We start from the raw sequence: 18027 nt of genomic DNA on the forward strand, positions 1-18027 counted from the left end.
GTGACAGGTCCTGATGGGGGCAGTTGTCTCAGGTGACAGTTCCTGATGGGGGCAGTTGTCTCCAGTGACAGGTCCTGGTGGGGCAGTTATCTCTGATGACAGGTCCTGGTGGGGGTAGTTGTCTCCAGTGACAGGTCCTGATGGGGCAGTTATCTCTGGTGACAGGTCCTGATGGGGGCAGTTGTCTCCAGTGACAGGTCGTGATAGGGGCAGTTATCTCTGGTGACAGGTCCTGATGGGGCAGTTGTCTCCAGTGACAGGTCCTGATAGGGGCAGTTGTCTATGGTAACAGGTCCTGATGGGGGCAGTTGTCTTCGGTGCAAAGTCCTGATGGGGCAGTTGTCTCTGGTGACAGGTCCTGATGGGGGCAGTTGTCTCCGGTGACAGATCCTGATGGGGGCAGTTGTCTCTGGTGACAGGTCCTGATGGGGGCAGTTGTCTCCAGTGACAGGTCCTGATGGGGCAGTTATCTCTGATGACAGGTCCTGGTGGGGGCAGTTGTCTCTGGTGACAGGTCCTGATGTGGGAAGTTGTCTCAGGTGACAGGTCCTGATGGGGGCAGGAGTCTCAGGTGACAGGTTCTGATGGGGGCAGTTGTCTCAGGTGACAGTTCCTGATGGGGGCAGTTGTCTCCAGTGACAGGTCCTGGTGGGGGCAGTTGTCTCCAGTGACAGGTCCAGATGGGGCAGTTATCTCTGATGACAGTTCATGATGGGGGCAGTTGTCTCCGGTGACAGGTCCTGATGGGGCAGTTGTCTCCGATGACAGGTCATGATAGGGGCAGTTGTCTCTGATGACAGGTCCTGATAGGGGCAGTTGTCTCTGGTGACAGGTCCTGATGGGGGCAGTTGTCTTCGGTGAAAAGTCCTGATGGGGGCAGTTGTCTCAGGTGACAGGTCCTGATGGGGCAGTTGTCTCAGGTGACAGGTCCTGATGAGGGCAGTTGTCTCCATTGACAGGTCCTGATGTGGGAAGTTGTCTCAGGTGACAGGTCCTGATGGGGGCAGTAGTCTCAGGTGACAGGTTCTGATGGGGGCAGTTGTCTCAGGTGACAGTTCCTGATGGGGGCAGTTGTCTCCAGTGACAGGTCCTGGTGGGGCAGTTGTCTACAGTGACAGGTCCAGATGGGGCAGTTATCTCTGATGACAGTTCATGATGGGGGCAGTTGTCTCCGGTGACAGGTCCTGATGGGGCAGTTGTCTCTGATGACAGGTCCTGATAGGGGCAGTTGTCTCTGGTGACAGGTCCTGATGGGGGCAGTTGTCTTCGGTGAAAAGTCCTGATGGGGGCAGTTGTCTCAGGTGACAGGTCCTGATGGGGCAGTTGTCTCAGGTGACAGGTCCTGATGGGGGCTGATGGGGCAGTTGACTGAATTGGTGGTTTCATGGTAGATGGAATATTACTATGTGATGTTATTCGTCTCTTTTACCACAGGAGGGCACCAGTGTGGTCATTACCCCTGGCAGAGGGTCATATACCACCTGACAGACCAGTGACCAAACAGGACATACAATAAAGGAGTGAAGGATAATCCATTACAGGTGTTCTCAAGGTGGATTGGGGTGGTAAAAACTGTTATCCTGATTTTTTTTAAGCTATGGAGGATAAATTATGTCATAAATTGCTAACTTGATGATAACATTTTGTGCCCTACTGTCTGTAATCTCATTAGACCGTCACCTTATAGCAGCAGCTCCTCCTACACTCGGTCCCCCGATATCAGATAAGAGACATTAGCGACCTATCCGCTGCTCCACCTTTTGTTTCTGGATCCTGCTCCTGTGTTGGGATACAATTGTATCTGACCAATGGAAAGTGATGAAATAAAATGTGATGTTTTCTAGGTGATAAGTGGATTCCTTTTACCTCGGAGCAGTTTATCCACCAACAACATGGCCGACCCCATCGTCATCTTAGGAGTTTACGGTGTCCCAGCTGATGAGTGCAGTAAACAAACTCAAGTCAGGAAAAATAATGGTGAGAACTATGAAATCAACATGATACAAATATAATAATACCACATATAATAATCAATAACCCATCCCTAGAGGCCTGTGACAGCCATTGTTCCACCTCATGTACGTCCAGGCAGCTGCCGTGTTATTCACGGGACACATTCACAAACACAGGACACAGCTTGGGATTCCCAGAGACCCTCACATGTATGTGTACAACACCTCTGTGTGTTCTCATGATGGGGGGACCGGAGAGGATTGGGGTGTTCCTTACGGAAAGAAGGGTACCCGTAGCGATTTGAAATGATTCTGCGGCTTCCATATTGCAGCCTGCGGCGTTACAATGGCTGGAAGGGCCGGAGACTGCGCATATTTCATGGTGTTCCTGATAACTACACAGAGATATGTCAGAACTGTACACAGCTTCGGAGGATGTGTAAATCAATATTTATTGGGACATAAACTAATGGACGTTGTGACGTGATATAAAGGCGGCTCAGATGACTAAAGTATTGAATAAATAAGGATTAAACAAGCTGCACAGAGCATCTGCAAAAGTCCACAAGTGGAAATTAACACTTCAAATGTTGTTTTGCAACATTCATACTTTTGTAAAACGCACCAGTTTTACGGGTAAGGATGTGGATTTGTGAATACCGGTTTAAACAGAACAATTCCAAATTTAGGGGACTGTCCCACTTACTGTTTCAGGAGAATTTATCATGATGTGAAAGGGTTTGGGGGCAGCCTATCGTTTTACAAACACTGGGCACCTCCTCTACATTGTAATGCTGTTATCACACTGGTATTTGGGCACCAATAAATGTGCTTTTTTTGTATAAAGTGCGTCTGAAAAGTGCAAGACGTCTGAAGCTATAGACAAATGCTGATCTTCGTCACCTCCGATGAGGTGTAACCATCAGTTACAGAAGGTCGAGTGTCCACACGCTAAACTGGGAATATTTCCCCACCCCTGATGCTCATTTAAATATCTCATCTCATAATATTACTTTTGCATCTATGCGCAGTGTGAGACACCTGAATTTATCTTGTCCGTACTCTGCAAGGACCGCCTCCATCCTCCCAACTCCGCCCACTAGGAGCCAAATATTGTATTGCAACAATTGCCCCAATCCTGACACAATGCACCATGTCTTTACCCATAAAACGTGGGCAGTAACTCACAAACCAACATCTCAGCGGCATTATGACTCATGTACAATACTCCATTTCATGTCGCTGTCTGTAATCTCACGAGAAAAATGTAAAGTTTGTCAAATGATAGAAACATAGAATTTGACGGCAGGAAATAACTCCTTGGCCCATCTAGTCTGACCCTTGTTTTATTAACCTATGGTAACCTCAAACCCTATTTTATTCTTTATAAGGATATCCTTATGTCTATCCCAAGCATGTTTCCAGAGCCGTAACGAGGCCAGTGCGGGCGGTGCCGCCGCCCAGGGCGCAGTCCCAAGGGGGCCAGTGGCCGCCCGTACCGGCCTCTGTGTGAGGAGTGAAAAAAAAACAATTAAACAGACCTCAGATTCCGACTGCCGGCCACCCTGCGCATCCAAAATGGCGGCCGGCACCCGGCTCCACCCCCTTCTGAACTCTGCCCTCTGCCTCAGCGTCTGATGTCATGACGTTGCTAGGCAGCAGAGGAACTGAGAAGCAGAGAGGAAAGCTTCAAAGCAGGGGAAAGGGGTTGTGTGTTGCTATTATAGAGGGAGGGAGGGGGGGATGTAAGCTGCAATTATGGAAGAAGGGAGGGGGGGATATAAGCTGCAATTATGGAAGAAGGGAGGGGGGGCATGTAAGCTGTAATTATGGAAGAAGGGAGGGGGGGATGTAAGCTGCAATTATGGAAGAAGGGAGGGGGGGATGTACGCTGCAATTATGGAAGAAGGGAGGGGGGGATGTAAGCTGCAATTATGGAAGGAGGGAGGGGGGATGTAAGCTGCAATTATGGAAGAAGGGGGGGGGATATAAGCTGCAATTATGGAAGAAGGGAGGGGGGGCATGTAAGCTGTAATTATGGAAGAAGGGAGGGGGGGATGTAAGCTGCAATTATGGAAGAAGGGAGGGGGGGATGTACGCTGCAATTATGGAAGAAGGGAGGGGGGATGTAAGCTGCAATTATGGAAGGAGGGAGGGGGGATGTAAGCTGCAATTATGGAAGAAGGGAGGGGGAGATGTAAGCTGCAATTATGGAAGAAGGGAGGGGGGGATGTAAGCTGTAATTATGGAAGAAGGGAGGGGGAGATGTAAGCTGCAATTATGGAAGAAGGGAGGGGGGGATGTAAGCTGCAATTATGGAAGAAGGGAGGGGGGATGTAAGCTGCAATTATGGAAGAAGGGAGGGGGATGTAAGCTGCAATTATGGAAGAAGGGAGGGGAGACATGTAAGCTGTAATTATGGAAGAAGGGAGGGGGGGATGTAAGCTGCAATTATGGAAGAAGGGAGGGGGGATGTAAGCTGCAATTATGGAAGGAGGGAGGGGGGATGTAAGCTGCAATTATGGAAGAAGGGAGGGGGAGATGTAAGCTGCAATTATGGAAGAAGGGAGGGGGGATGTAAGCTGCAATTATGGAAGAAGGGAGGGGGATGTAAGCTGCAATTATGGAAGAAGGGAGGGGGGCATGTAAGCTGTAATTATGGAAGAAGGGAGGGGGATGTAAGCTGCGATTATGGAGTGAGGGAGGGGGGATGTAAGCTGCAATTATGGAAGAAGGGAGGGGGAGATGTAAGCTGCAATTATGGAAGAAGGGAGGGGGGGATGTAAGCTGCAATTATGGAAGGAGGGAGGGGGGATGTAAGCTGCAATTATGGAAGAAGGGAGGGGGAGATGTAAGCTGCAATTATGGAAGAAGGGAGGGGGGGATGTAAGCTGCAATTATGGAAGAAGGGAGGGGGATGTAAGCTGCAATTATGGAAGAAGGGAGGGGGGGCATGTAAGCTGTAATTATGGAAGAAGGGAGGGGGGGATGTAAGCTGCAATTATGGAAGAAGGGAGGGGGGATGTAAGCTGCAATTATGGTAGGAGGGAGGGGGGATGTAAGCTGCAATTATGGAAGAAGGGAGGGGGAGATGTAAGCTGCAATTATGGAAGAAGGGAGGGGGATGTAAGCTGCAATTATGGAAGAAGGGAGGGGGATGTAAGCTGCAATTATGGAAGGAGGGAGGGGGGCATGTAAGCTGTAATTATGGAAGAAGGGAGGGGGGATGTAAGCTGCAATTATGGAAGAAGGGAGGGGGGGATGTAAGCTGCAATTATGGAAGAAGGGAGGGGGGGATGTAAGCTGCAATTATGGAAGGAGGGAGGGGGGATGTAAGCTGCAATTATCGAAGAAGGGAGGGGGGCATATAAGCTGTAATTATGGAAGAAGGGAGGGGGGATGTAAGCTGCAATTATGGAAGAAGGGAGGGGGGATGTAAGCTGCAATTATGGAAGAAGGGAGGGGGGGATGTAAGCTGCAATTATGGAAGGAGGGAGGGGGGATGTAAGCTGCAATTATGGAAGAAGGGAGGGGGGGATGTAAGCTGCAATTATGGAAGAAGGGAGGGGGATGTAAGCTGCAATTATGGAAGAAGGGAGGGGGGGTGTAAGCTGCAATTATGGAAGAAGGGAGGGGGGATGTAAGCTGCAATTATGGAAGAAGGGAGGGGGGATGTAAGCTGCAATTATGGAAGAAGGGAGGGGGGATGTAAGCTGCAATTATGGAAGAAGAGAGGGGGGATGTAAGCTGCAATTATGGAAGGAGGGCGGGGGGATGTAAGCTGCAATTATGGAAGAAGGGAGGGGGGGATGTAAGCTGCAATTATGGAAGGAGGGAGGGGGGATGTAAGCAATTATGGAGGGGTGGGATGCTGCTATGCTTTATGAGGGAAAGGGGGGTATGCTGCCATAATGTGTGAGGGAAGGGGGATGTATTAATATAATGTGTGATATGAGGGTAGGGAGGTTGGGTGTCTTAGTACATGGGTGGGAGGTAGGCTACTAATTTAATGGTGACGTTTAGGTGGGGGCTAATTATTTAATGGGTACTATTTTATTTGTGGGGTGCTGGTGGGTCAATTTAATTTATCGATGGGGCTTTTTAATTTAATGGTGGGGGGTCTATTAATTTCAGTTGAGGTATTTGGGCCTGATTCATCAAGGTACGCAAACGCATACGCATCTGTGTTGCATACTTTGAGTGACGCAAACCGTTATATTTGCGTTGGAGTTTGAGATTGAGTTGACTTTGAGTGCCATATTTGCTCTGTTTGCGCTGCGTATGTGGTGTTTTACGTAGCTCAAGTCCCGTTTAGCAGATGCGTATGTGTTTGCGTACCTTGATGAATCAGGCCCTTTATCTGTATTGCAGTCACAAGAATGCTCTCTGTATAGTATGGTGGTCACAGGAATGCTCTCTGTATAGTATGGAGGTCACTAGGAGGCTCTTTATATTGTATGTGTGTGTGTGTATATATATATATATATATATATATATATATATTATATATATTTATTCATTTAGTGTGATGGTGATAAGGGGGCACAATGTGATAAATATGGCTCCATGGCACGGTGTGATAAAGGAGAAGCTGTGATGGAGGGCACAGTGGGATGGAGGGCACAGTGTGATGGAGGGCACAGTGGGATGGAGGGCACAGTGTGATGGAGGGCACAGTGTGATGGAGGGCACAGTGTGATGGAGGGCACAGTGGGATGAAGGGGCACAGTGTGATGGAGGGCACAGTGTGATGGAGGGCACAGTGGGATGGAGGGCACAGTGTGATGGAGGGCACAGTGTGATGGAGGGCACAGTGGGATGGAGGGCACAGTGAGATGGAGGGCACAGTGGGATGAAGGGGACGTGTGATACAGATGGTACCGTTACATTTATGTTTTAATTTGTTTCAGTGAGTTTTATTTCAATAACCAATTCATTTTTTATACAGCTAGCATGTGACAGCTGCATTTAAAGTACTTTGATTCTATGGAGGCTCATTACATAAAGATCCTTACATAGCCAGACCGAGAAGAATGGGGAGGGAGAGGGTTTCAGTGCGGTCTAGAACTTGTAAAGTGCTAGCCACGCCCCCACAGTAGGTTGACCACACCCACTCACCGATTGACACTCCCACTTAGATGGGGGGCGCCGGTTCCCTGTCTCGCCCAGGGCACAAAAATGGCTAGTTACGGCACTAATGTTTATATTGCATTACTGTATTAGCCTCTACCACCTCTGATGGAGGCTATTCCACTTATCCACTACCCTTTCTGCGCAGTAGTGTTTCCTCACATTTCCTCTGAACCTCCTTCCCCCCCCCAGTGTCAGTGCATGTCCTCGTGTTCTAATACTTCTCTTCCTTTGTAGAATGTTTCCCTCCTGCACCTTGTTATAACCCTGATATATATGAAAGTCTCTATCATGTCCCCCGTTCCCTTCTCTGCTCCAAACTATACATATTAAGATCTTTTAATCTTTCTGGGTAAGTTTTGTGTTGTAGGCCATGTTCCATTATAGTTGCCCATCTTTGTACAGTCTCTAGTGTATTTATATCCTTCTGGAGATATGTCAGAACAAGAATGTGCAGTGGTTAGTGTGGGAGGTAACGTCTATAACGTGTCTATATTTATGAATGCGCTTCATGCGTATTGATCCTAAAAAAGCTAAAATTGATCACTACAAATATTTAGTAGGATTCACTATAGCACTGACATATAACTATCCTATAATTGATGAAACAATTCCTCACGAGATTCCAAAAGCCTAAATATGCTATAAATATTACAATTTACTTAAAGCAGCAACCCCACATAACAGATTTTTTTTTATTTAAAGAGCAAGCTAACTAGCATTTAAGCATGTGTTATTTTTCTTAGTTATTACCCTACAAATTATTATTATTGTCTTTTAAAAATGTATGTGTTGGGCAAACAAAAACGTCTGCCAGGCACAGACACAGTCAGTCTGCTGCACAGACACCGGCTCACGGCTCTCTGCAAGTCACATGATAGTAGCGGGGGGAGACAGTGGAGACTGTCCATGTGACTGTGGTTGCCATGGTAATCCATAATCATAAATCATTACTAGCAGCCTCAAGAAACAAATAAGGTAACAATGGTAAATACAAACATTTTTTTTAGAGCCTGCCACTATCATTTATATTAAAAAACACATCTAATTTTTTCATGGGATTACTGTATTAAAGGAAAGCAATTAAGTGCAGTAATACGATTGGGTCGGTGGCCTGTTAGGTGGGTGTAACACTGTACTGTGATATACATACTAACACCTATATCTGTCCAGCTTTTAACCCCCAGTGGAACCAGTCATTCACGTTCTCAGTCCAGGTTCCGGAACTGGCTTTGGTGAGGTTCTGCATACAGGACCAGGTGACGCTCATTTCAAATGAATTCCTGGGTCAATACACTCTGCCGTTAACCAGCATTAATAGAGGTAACGATGAATGACGCAATGTTACATTGATACACACAGATACCACTCACATTACTCAGGAGTACTTCTATCTAGACCCTCAGCAACACAACTAATTATACCCTATAGGAAAGCCGGCCATTAAGCTGAAGTGTAATGACTGGAAGCAGCAGTTGAAATCCAGATATCCCCTACACAGCCATGCAATTTTATATCAGGATTTCACCTATCTGATCACAGTGGGAACCGAATTGTATCCACAGCAATAATTACAAGACAAACACAAAACTCTCACAGCCTTCCAGCTGCTATTAATATGATTCCTCCGGCTGCTGAGACCATTAAACCTCTTCTCTCCTCTCACAGAACATTTCTTATTGTTGCTGCTTGTATAAAGAAAGTAAATGATAACTTTCTGCATTGCAGGATATCGTCACGTTCCCCTGCTGAATAAACACAGTCAGAGCATCGTTCCGGCCTCTCTGTTTGTGCACATTTGGTATGAGTAATCTTCACCAACATCCTGTTCCGGCATTAATCGACACCATAACATAATGTTCTGGCACTAATCGACACCATGCCGCCATAACATCCTGTTCCGGCACTAATCTTCACCAACATCCTGCTCCGGAACTAATCTTCACCATGCCGCCATAACATCCTCTTCCGGCACTAATCTTCACCAACATCCTGTTCCGGAACTAATCTTCACCAACATCCTGTTCAGGAACTAATCTTCACCAACATCCTGTTCCGGAACTAATCTTCACCATGCCGTCATAACATTCTGTTCCGGCACTAATCTTCACCAACATCCTGTTCAGGAACTAATCTTCACCATGCCGCCATAACATCCTTTTCCGGCACTAATCTTCACCATGCCGCCATAACATCCTGTTCCGGCACTAATCTTCACCATAACATAATGTTCCGGCAATAATTGTCACCATGCCGTCATAACATCCTATTCCTGCTCACCTTCAATAAAACAACAGCATTCTGACACTTTTTGTGCATTTGTTTAATTTAATGACACTCTAAAGCTCCCCTCCCCGTTCCGCCCCTGAAATCGCAGACATGGAAAACAGGGGAGGAAATGTGACCTAAGTGACCAAGGAATGGTTGTTGGTGGCAGATGGTTTGAGTATCTCAGAAACTGCTGATCTCCTGTGATTTCATGCACAAAAAACTGTGCAATACAGAAAAGCTCCAGTGAGCGCTAGTTCTGTGGGTGAAACGCCTTGTTAATGAGAGCAGTCAGAGGGGAATGGCCAGCCTGAGTCAGGCTGACGGGAAGGCATTACAGCAGTGTTATGCAGAAGAGCCTCTCTGAACACACAGCACGTCGGAGCTTAAAGTGGATGGGCTGCAGCAGCAGAAGATCACACCGGGATCCACTCCTGTCAGCTAACAGGAAACTGAGGCTACAGTGGGCACAGGCTCATCAACACTGGACAGTTGAAGACTGGAAAAGTGTTGCCTGGTCTGCAAAATCTCAATTTTCTGCTGTGACATGCAAATAGTAGGGTCAGAATTTGGCATGAACAACATTAATCCATGGATCCATCCTGCTTGTGTGAATAGTACAAGCTGATGGTGGTATAATGGTGTAGGGAATGTCTTCTTGGCACACATAAGGCCACTTAATACCAACTGAGCATCGTATAAATGCAACTCTATTGCTGTCCATGTGCATCCCGTTATGGCCACAGTCTACCCATCTATTGGTTACTTCCAGCAGGATAACACGTCACAGATCACACGTCATCTCAAGCTGCTCCACGAACATGACACTCCAATGTCCTCCACTGTCACCAGATCTAATTCTATGGGAGATTGTGTGATGTTATCATGTCACCGTGGACCAGAATTTCAAAGGAATATTTCCAGTTTCTTGTAGAATCTGTGCAATGCAGAATTCAGAACTGTTCTGGGGAAGATGGGGGTCCTTCCAGAAAAGTTTGGCCCCTAAGTATTATATAGGATTATATAGCACTAGCTGAAATACCCAGCATTGTCCGGGTTTAAATCTTCAAGTTATTAAGTTATCAATGAGTTGGATGTAACTGTCAACCTTTTAAAAATAATTAGCAGCTCTTCCAACACACCCATGAGGTGGCTGCTCAGTGTCATTTTTGTTTTTATATTAAATTTCATCCAAATCCATCCAATGGGAGGCCCAGAAGAGGCTCCACGGATCAAAGTTCTGCCCAGCGTACACCAACAGGTGGTTCAAACCGGGACCTCAACCCCCTAGTATGTCTTCTGGGAGCCAATGTTACCAGTCTGTGAAGTTTTCATCCAAAGCCATCTAGTGGAAATCTGAATAAAATCTAGGTTAAGGACTATGAAAAAAGTACATTTTTAAGATAAAATTTAAAGTATCTTTCTAACAGTTAACAGTGTACTAATCAGTAATTAATATTAATAATTATATTTAATAATGTATAAATACATTTTTGGCCAATCCTTGAAACACTGACAAAAACTAACATAGGATTGGGAGTCTTTGTATCTCTACAGTCACCGTTACAACTGTCATGAAACAAGATCCCAAATGCGAGAAAAACGGGCTCCAAGCCCTATAGTAGTCTTTGGCCTTTTGCCACATAAACTGTATGTGCCCATAAGCTCTATGTGCCCAACGCCGCCTATCGGTCGGTGCAAACCTTTCCCCCCAGCAGATGCGTCATATTGTCCGACATATCCATCACTTCTCCAAAACAAAAGGCGCAATCTTACAGAAAGCAGGAGCGCTGTGTCACACAGAAAGCAGGAGCGCTGCGTCACACAGAAAGAAAGAAGGAGCCCTGCGTCACACAGAAAGCAAGAGCGCTGCGTCACACAGAACACAGGAGCACTGCGTCACTCAGAAAGCAAGAGTGCTGCGTCACACATAACGCAGGAGCGCTGCGTCACACAGAAAGCAGGAGAACTGCGTCACTCAGAAAGCAAGAGCACTGCGTCACACAGAAAGCAGGAGCACTGCGTCACACAGAAAGCAGGAGCGCTGCGTCACTCAGAAAGCAACACCGTTGTGTCACACAGAAAGCAGAAGCGTTGCGTCACACAGAAAGCAGGAGTGCTGCGTCACACAGAAAGCAGGAGCGCTGCGTCACACAGAAAGCAAGAGCGCTGCATCACACAGAAAGCAAGAGCGCTGCATCACACAGAAAGCAGGAGCACTGCGTCACTCAGAAAGTAACACCGTTGTGTCACACAGAAAGCAAGAGCGCTGCATCACACAGAAAGCAACACCGTTGTGTCACACAGAAAGCAAGAGCGCTGCATCACACAGAAAGCAACACATTGTGTCACACAGAAAGCAGAAGCGTTGCGTCACACAGAAAGCAGGAGCGCTGCATCACTCAGAAAGCAGGAGCGCTGCGTCACACAGAAAGCAAGAGCGCTGCATCACACAGAAATCAACATTGTTGTGTCACACAGAAAGCAGAAGCATTGCGTCACACAGAAAGCAGGAGCGCTGCGTCACACAGAAAGCAGGAGCGTTGCATCACTCAGAAAGCAGGAGCGCTGCGTCACACAGAAAGCAGGAGTGCTGCGTCACACAGAAAGCAGGAACGCTGCTTCACACAGAAAGCAGGAGCGTTGCGTCACTCAGAAAACAGGAGCGTTGCGTCACAGAAAGCAGGAGTGCGGTGTCACACAGAAAGCAAGAGCGCTGCGTCACACAGAAAGCAGGAGTGCGGTGTCACACAGAAAGCGGGAGCTTTTAACTCCTGTAGTCTCTATATTACATGTACAAAAAGAAATGTTCATTCTGTAACTGTTTTATTGCTGCAGTAATTTTCGGACATTATATGAGTTGGTGATGTAACAGTACGTTGTGATGTCATTCCGGAAGAGGGCGACACTAGCAGGTTTGGGTGTTTGTTGAGATAACAAAGATTTAAGATGGTGACGTATGGTCCGATCATCCAGCACCAGGATCACTGTGCGGAGCTGTGGAGCACTGAGGGGCTTACACATCAATCACCATAATATATAATAATCTAGTCTGAAATATTCAATACATAGAGCAGGGTCACTCTAATGTGTGATAGAGCAGAGAAAGCAGTGATTGTTAGCTCATTTTGTACTCGGGGCGGATGCAGCAATTGTCTGACAGTGTTTGGTGGGATGGAACGGTTAGGAAAACGTCAGAGACCAATGTTCCTTATTTCTCCAGATGCTGTCAGTGCAGATAAATATAAGAGGGTAGATGCACGTGTAACCCCGGTGTAGTAGTGTAACCCCGGTGTAGTAGTGTAACCCCGGTGTAGTAGAGTAATCCCGGTGTAGTAGTGTAACCCCGATGTAGTAGTGTAACCCCGATGTAGTGGTGTAACCCCGGTGTAGTAGAGTAATCTCTGTGTAGTAGTGTAACCCCTATGTAGTAGTGTAACCCCTGTGTAGTAGTGAAACCCCGATGTAGTAGTGTAACCCCGACGTAGTAGTGTAACCCCGACGTAGTAGTGTAACCCCGACGTAGTAGTGTAACCCTGACGTAGTAGTGTAACCCCGGCGTAGTAGTGTAACCCCGCTGTAGGAGTGTAACCCTGACGTAGTAGTGTAACCCCGGCGTAGTAGTGTAACCCCGGCGTAGTAGTGTAACCCTGACGTAGTAGTGTAAGGAGCCGGTGCTGTATCCTTACACGCACACGTTTCCCTTCCTCTGGATGGGGTCCTTGCTCCGACACTCTGTAATAAGTGACATGACACTGCTGGAGATCGTAGATCAATATTTATTATTTAAAAAAATAATTCTTTATTCCTACAAATGTGACTGATATTACACAAACGATGATCACATCGCAGGCAGATAATGAGCTTTGGTTATATCTGATTAGAACAGTGTTGAGGATATGGAATATGTCATTTAAGATTTATAACTTCTCTCTGGGACAGGTAACATGGCTCCTGTCCAAAAGAGATGAGTTTATCCCCCATATGACCTGAGGGACAACACCCTAACTTATAGGAGCACCAACATTGCCCAGCAGTCAGAGTTCCGGGGAGCACAGCTTAGACCAGGGGCAGGCTGGGCTGGGGTCTCTGGCCTATGGACTTGGGGTGTCTGGGCTACCTGCATTTGTTTTCCTTTAAATTGTTCCTAATAGGCTGCTGAGCCGAGTCTAGCCCCCAAGGGTCCTCCCCTGCATAGGACGATACAGCTCATTCTGCCTCCGAGGTGCTGAGACTTCTGGACTTTTACAGCTGATTCCCAATAAATAAGACGGCTAAATTCATTGATATTCACCGATCTGAGTGTGTCCTGATTGTCACAGTATGACTGTGTTAAGTGTAAACTCTGTGGGATCAGAAGTTATTGATGATTGATTCAGAACCCCAGGCGATACCACACATCTTTCTCTAAAGGGACGTTGTTCAAGGGGACACTCAGTGACCCCAGAAAGGTTCCTTTACTGTCTACGAGGAACGTCAGTCTGTAACCGTCCAGCTGCGGCACGGAGAATTCCACCTGTGATAGAGGAGTGAACACATAATGCGTCATACACAAGAGATACATATATCTGTCATATAACTGCATCGTATATGTCCATCTACACTTTACTCTCCAAACATCAGTCATTTCCCAATAACGGTGGGACCACCGATATATTAGAAGTAGGGCCCCCTCACCACTGTGAGCACCTGATGTTCTTAATGTGTTAGACCAGAGTGGTCTCTGTATGGCCTGTGAGCCTGGACACTGCTCCCTCCGCACTGAACAGTTACATGGCAGGCCCCCATCCATCGTCTCCTACAGATGTGGTCAGTGCTAAACTGAGACAAACCCTAACCCCACTAGAACGTAAGACAGAGCCGGTACCACTGATCTTCACACAAACCCCACTCCAGCCTCTATAGCTTTAAACAGAGGACATCACTGTGGGAATCGTTGCAGGAACCACTCTGGGGATCACTGCCGGAATCACTGTGGGAACCACTATGGGAACCACTCTGGGCATCATTGCGGGAACCACTGTGGGGATCACTGCAGGAACCACTGTGGGGATCACTGCGGGAACCACTGTGGGGATCACTATGGGAACCACTGTGGGGTTCACTATGGGAACCACTGTGGGGATCACTGAGAGAATCACTCTGGGAATCACTGTGGGAACTACTCGGGGAATCACTGTGGGAACCACTATGGGAACCACTCTGGGCATCATTGCGGGAACCACTGTGGGGATCACTGCAGGAACCACTCTGGGGATCACTGCGGGAACCACTGTGGGGATCACTATGGGAACCACTGTGGGGTTCACTATGGGAACCACTGTGGGGATCACTGAGAGAATCACTCTGGGAATCACTGTGGGAACTACTCTGGGAATCACTGCAGGAATCACGACGGTAACCACTCTGGGAATAACTGTGGGAACCACTCTGGGAATCACTGCGGGAACCACTCTGTGAATCACTGCAGAAACCACTAGGGGAATTAATGAGGAAATCCCACCAAACCATTAGACAGCAAAAGTAGAACCCAGATTTGTATGGCTGAAAGTTCACACCTCAGTTTGTGCAAAATGTTGCTGTATCTTCACTCATCCCTAAGTGTGAGGATTCGCCATGTGACCAGTCTGCCATGGGACAATTGCCCTGTAAACATATCTCAAACAAACTTCTTTACTTATGTTCCTAATAATCGTACTTACCAGCTTGTTGAAGGTGGGGGCAGAAGATTTTGAAAGTGACGGTATTTTTTGCTTGGAAATTTCGCAGTTTCCGTAATAGAGGGACATAGTGACGCTGGCAGCGGATGTGGAGCCGTCTGGTAAATACTGAACACAGAGAAATACAAATAAAACTCTGGTTATATTAATAGATTCACTCTGTAAAACAAGGTCCTAACGTTTCAGTGGATATAAACTCTGTGCTTGTCCGGATACAACCTGCACACAATAAAGTGTCTCTAAATTAATTCTCCGATTACCTCCACTGTTGGGGTCCCCTGATGAAATGGAGGAGCGTTTCCTGGTGTCATTGTGCCATTTCAGCCAGCTGTCGTAATTACATTTCAATGTCCCGCGTACAATATTAAACTTGTTGGGACTGAAGCAGCACAATGACCCAATAGCGCGGTGGCCCATTAAGATGACCAACTTCTTATCAAGACTGGTCCTCTTCTGGGATGGCCAAGTTTCACCAGGGGATCCCCTACAAAGGGGGTGGTAGGTGGCAGAGATGGGAAAGGCAGACGTATCTGGACAGACTCGATGATCTTATTAATAAGAAGTAACTTACAATATTTCTCAGGTGTTTCAGGAGAACGGAGAGGATAGGGGGAGAGAATGAGAAGTGAAGCTGGACCCCCCGCTCAGACACTGGAATAAAGGAGACAATAAAACAGTCAGTAAGAGCCGCCTGGATAAGAACCATGTACATACATGTTTACATGTATGTAAGAACCACAGTAAGCCCAGGAGATGTATAACATGTAATATGACAGTAACATGTAACAGTTTCTATTGTGTCTAATTAAGTACAATAACGTCCAAGAATAACATTTGTTCCCGTAACATTATTATTATTTTATTAATGTCTAATAGACATAAGAAATGACCACCAGCGAGTGTTATAATCACTGAGCAGACCTATGTGCCGTTATATAGGAGCAGTAAATTATCTCTGTATATAGAGGGCTCTGACCTTGATAATAAGACATCATATGAAACCCAGGTGGAAGCAGGGGAGACCCGGGGATCTCATCTGTTTGTGAAGAGACCTATTTATTAAGGAGAGACCCTCATTATGGACTCACCAAATGGTCTAAGTGTCCAGCACCCATAATAGGAGTGTATTCACTGCTGCGCTATAATCTGATTTATCATTCATATGTTCTCTCATGCAATAAATGTTCCCATGTGTAGTGTAACATGCAGGTCGCAGTATATTCCGAGCCACAGGTCGCATGACGCGATATATAGCGACGCGCAGGTCGCATGACGCGGTATATAGCGAGGCGCAGGTCGCATGACGCGATATATACCGAGGCGCCGGTGGCAAGTCGCGATATATAGCGAGGCGCAGGTCGCATGACGCGGTATATAGCGAGGTGCAAGTCGGATAGTGCGGTATATAGCGAGGTGCAGGTTGGATGGTGCTGTATATATCGAGTCGCAGGTCCCATGAGGCAGTATATACCCAGCCGCAGGCCACATGACGCGGTATATAGCAAGCCACAGGCCACATGACGCGGTATATACCCAGTCGCAGGCCACATGACGCGGTATATACCCAGCCGCAGGCCACATGACGCGGTATATACCCAGTCGCAGGCCACATGACGCGGTATATACCCAGCCGCAGGCCACATGACGCGGTATATAGCAAGCCACAGGTCCCATGAGGCAGTATATACCGAGGCGCAGGCCACATGACGCGGTATATACCCAGCCGCAGGCCACATGACGCGGTATATACCCAGCCGCAGGCCACATGACGCGGTATATACCGAGGCGCAGGCCACATGACGCGGTATATACCCAGCCGCAGGCCACATGACGCGGTATATACCCAGCCGCAGGCCACATGACGCGGTATATACCCAGCCGCAGGCCACATGACGCGGTATATACCCAGCCGCAGGCCACATGACGCGGTATATACCCAGCCGCAGGCCACATGACGCGGTATATAGCAAGCCACAGGTCCCATGAGGCGGTATATACCGAGGCGCAGGCCACATGACGCGGTATATACCCAGCCGCAGGCCACATGACGCGGTATATACCCAGCTGCAGGCCACATGACGCGGTATATACCCAGCCGCAGGCCACATGACGCGGTATATACCCAGCCGCAGGCCACATGACGCGGTATATACCCAGCCGCAGGCCACATGACGCGGTATATACCCAGCCGCAGGCCGCATGACGCGGTATATACCCAGCCGCAGGCCACATGACGCGGTATATAGCAAGCCACAGGTGGCATGAGGCAGTATATACCGAGGCGCAGGCCACATGACGCGGTATATACCCAGCCGCAGGCCACATGACGCGGTATATACCCAGCCGCAGGCCACATGACGCGGTATATACCCAGCCGCAGGCCACATGACGCGGTATATACCCAGCCGCAGGCCACATGACGCGGTATATACCCAGCCGCAGGCCACATGACGCGGTATATACCCAGCCGCAGGCCACATGACGCGGTATATAGCAAGCCACAGGTGGCATGAGGCAGTATATACCGAGGCGCAGGCCACATGACGCGGTATATACCCAGCCGCAGGCCACATGACGCGGTATATACCCAGCCGCAGGCCACATGACGCGGTATATACCCAGCCGCAGGCCACATGACGCGGTATATACCCAGCCGCAGGCCACATGACGCGGTATATACCCAGCCGCAGGCCACATGACGCGGTATATACCCAGCCGCAGGCCACATGACGCGGTATATACCCAGCCGCAGGCCACATGACGCGGTATATAGCAAGCCACAGGTCCCATGACGCGGTATATACCCAGCCGCAGGCCACATGACGCGGTATATACCCAGCCGCAGGCCACATGACGCGGTATATACCCAGCCGCAGGCCACATGACGCGGTATATACCCAGCCGCAGGCCACATGACGCGGTATATACCCAGCCGCAGGCCACATGACGCGGTATAT

The 18027-nt window shown here is 47.9% G+C and overlaps 2 protein-coding genes across 5 annotated transcripts in view; one reads left to right on the forward strand and one right to left on the reverse strand.

Moving 5' to 3' along the window:
• PLCZ1 (phospholipase C zeta 1) overlaps positions 1-9389 on the forward strand; it is a 52903-nt gene extending 43514 nt beyond the window's left edge. Inside the window, exons 9-11 of the mRNA XM_075206080.1 lie at positions 1845-1977; positions 8256-8405; positions 8811-9389. Coding sequence (XP_075062181.1) covers positions 1845-1977; positions 8256-8405; positions 8811-8893 — 366 coding nt within the window. The 3' untranslated portion in view covers positions 8894-9389. The remainder of the gene's footprint in view (positions 1-1844; positions 1978-8255; positions 8406-8810) is intronic.
• A 3720-nt stretch (positions 9390-13109) lies between these two features.
• Positions 13110-18027, reverse strand: part of PIK3C2G (phosphatidylinositol-4-phosphate 3-kinase catalytic subunit type 2 gamma) — a 122244-nt gene continuing 117326 nt past the window's right edge. For 3 of the 4 annotated variants that reach the window (XM_075210831.1, XM_075210830.1, XM_075210829.1), the window contains exons 29-31: positions 15642-15721; positions 15053-15178; positions 13110-13866 (exon numbers count right to left, since the gene is read on the reverse strand). In XM_075210831.1, the coding sequence (XP_075066932.1) occupies positions 13726-13866; positions 15053-15178; positions 15642-15721 (347 nt within the window). In that variant the 3' untranslated portion in view covers positions 13110-13725. Of the gene's footprint in view, positions 13867-15052; positions 15179-15330; positions 15722-18027 lie in introns of those variants that run through there. The other variant, XR_012691473.1, reaches the window with a different exon arrangement.

This window comes from Mixophyes fleayi, chromosome 4 (assembly GCF_038048845.1).
Source record: "Mixophyes fleayi isolate aMixFle1 chromosome 4, aMixFle1.hap1, whole genome shotgun sequence".
Classification (NCBI taxonomy): Eukaryota; Metazoa; Chordata; class Amphibia; order Anura; family Limnodynastidae; genus Mixophyes; species Mixophyes fleayi.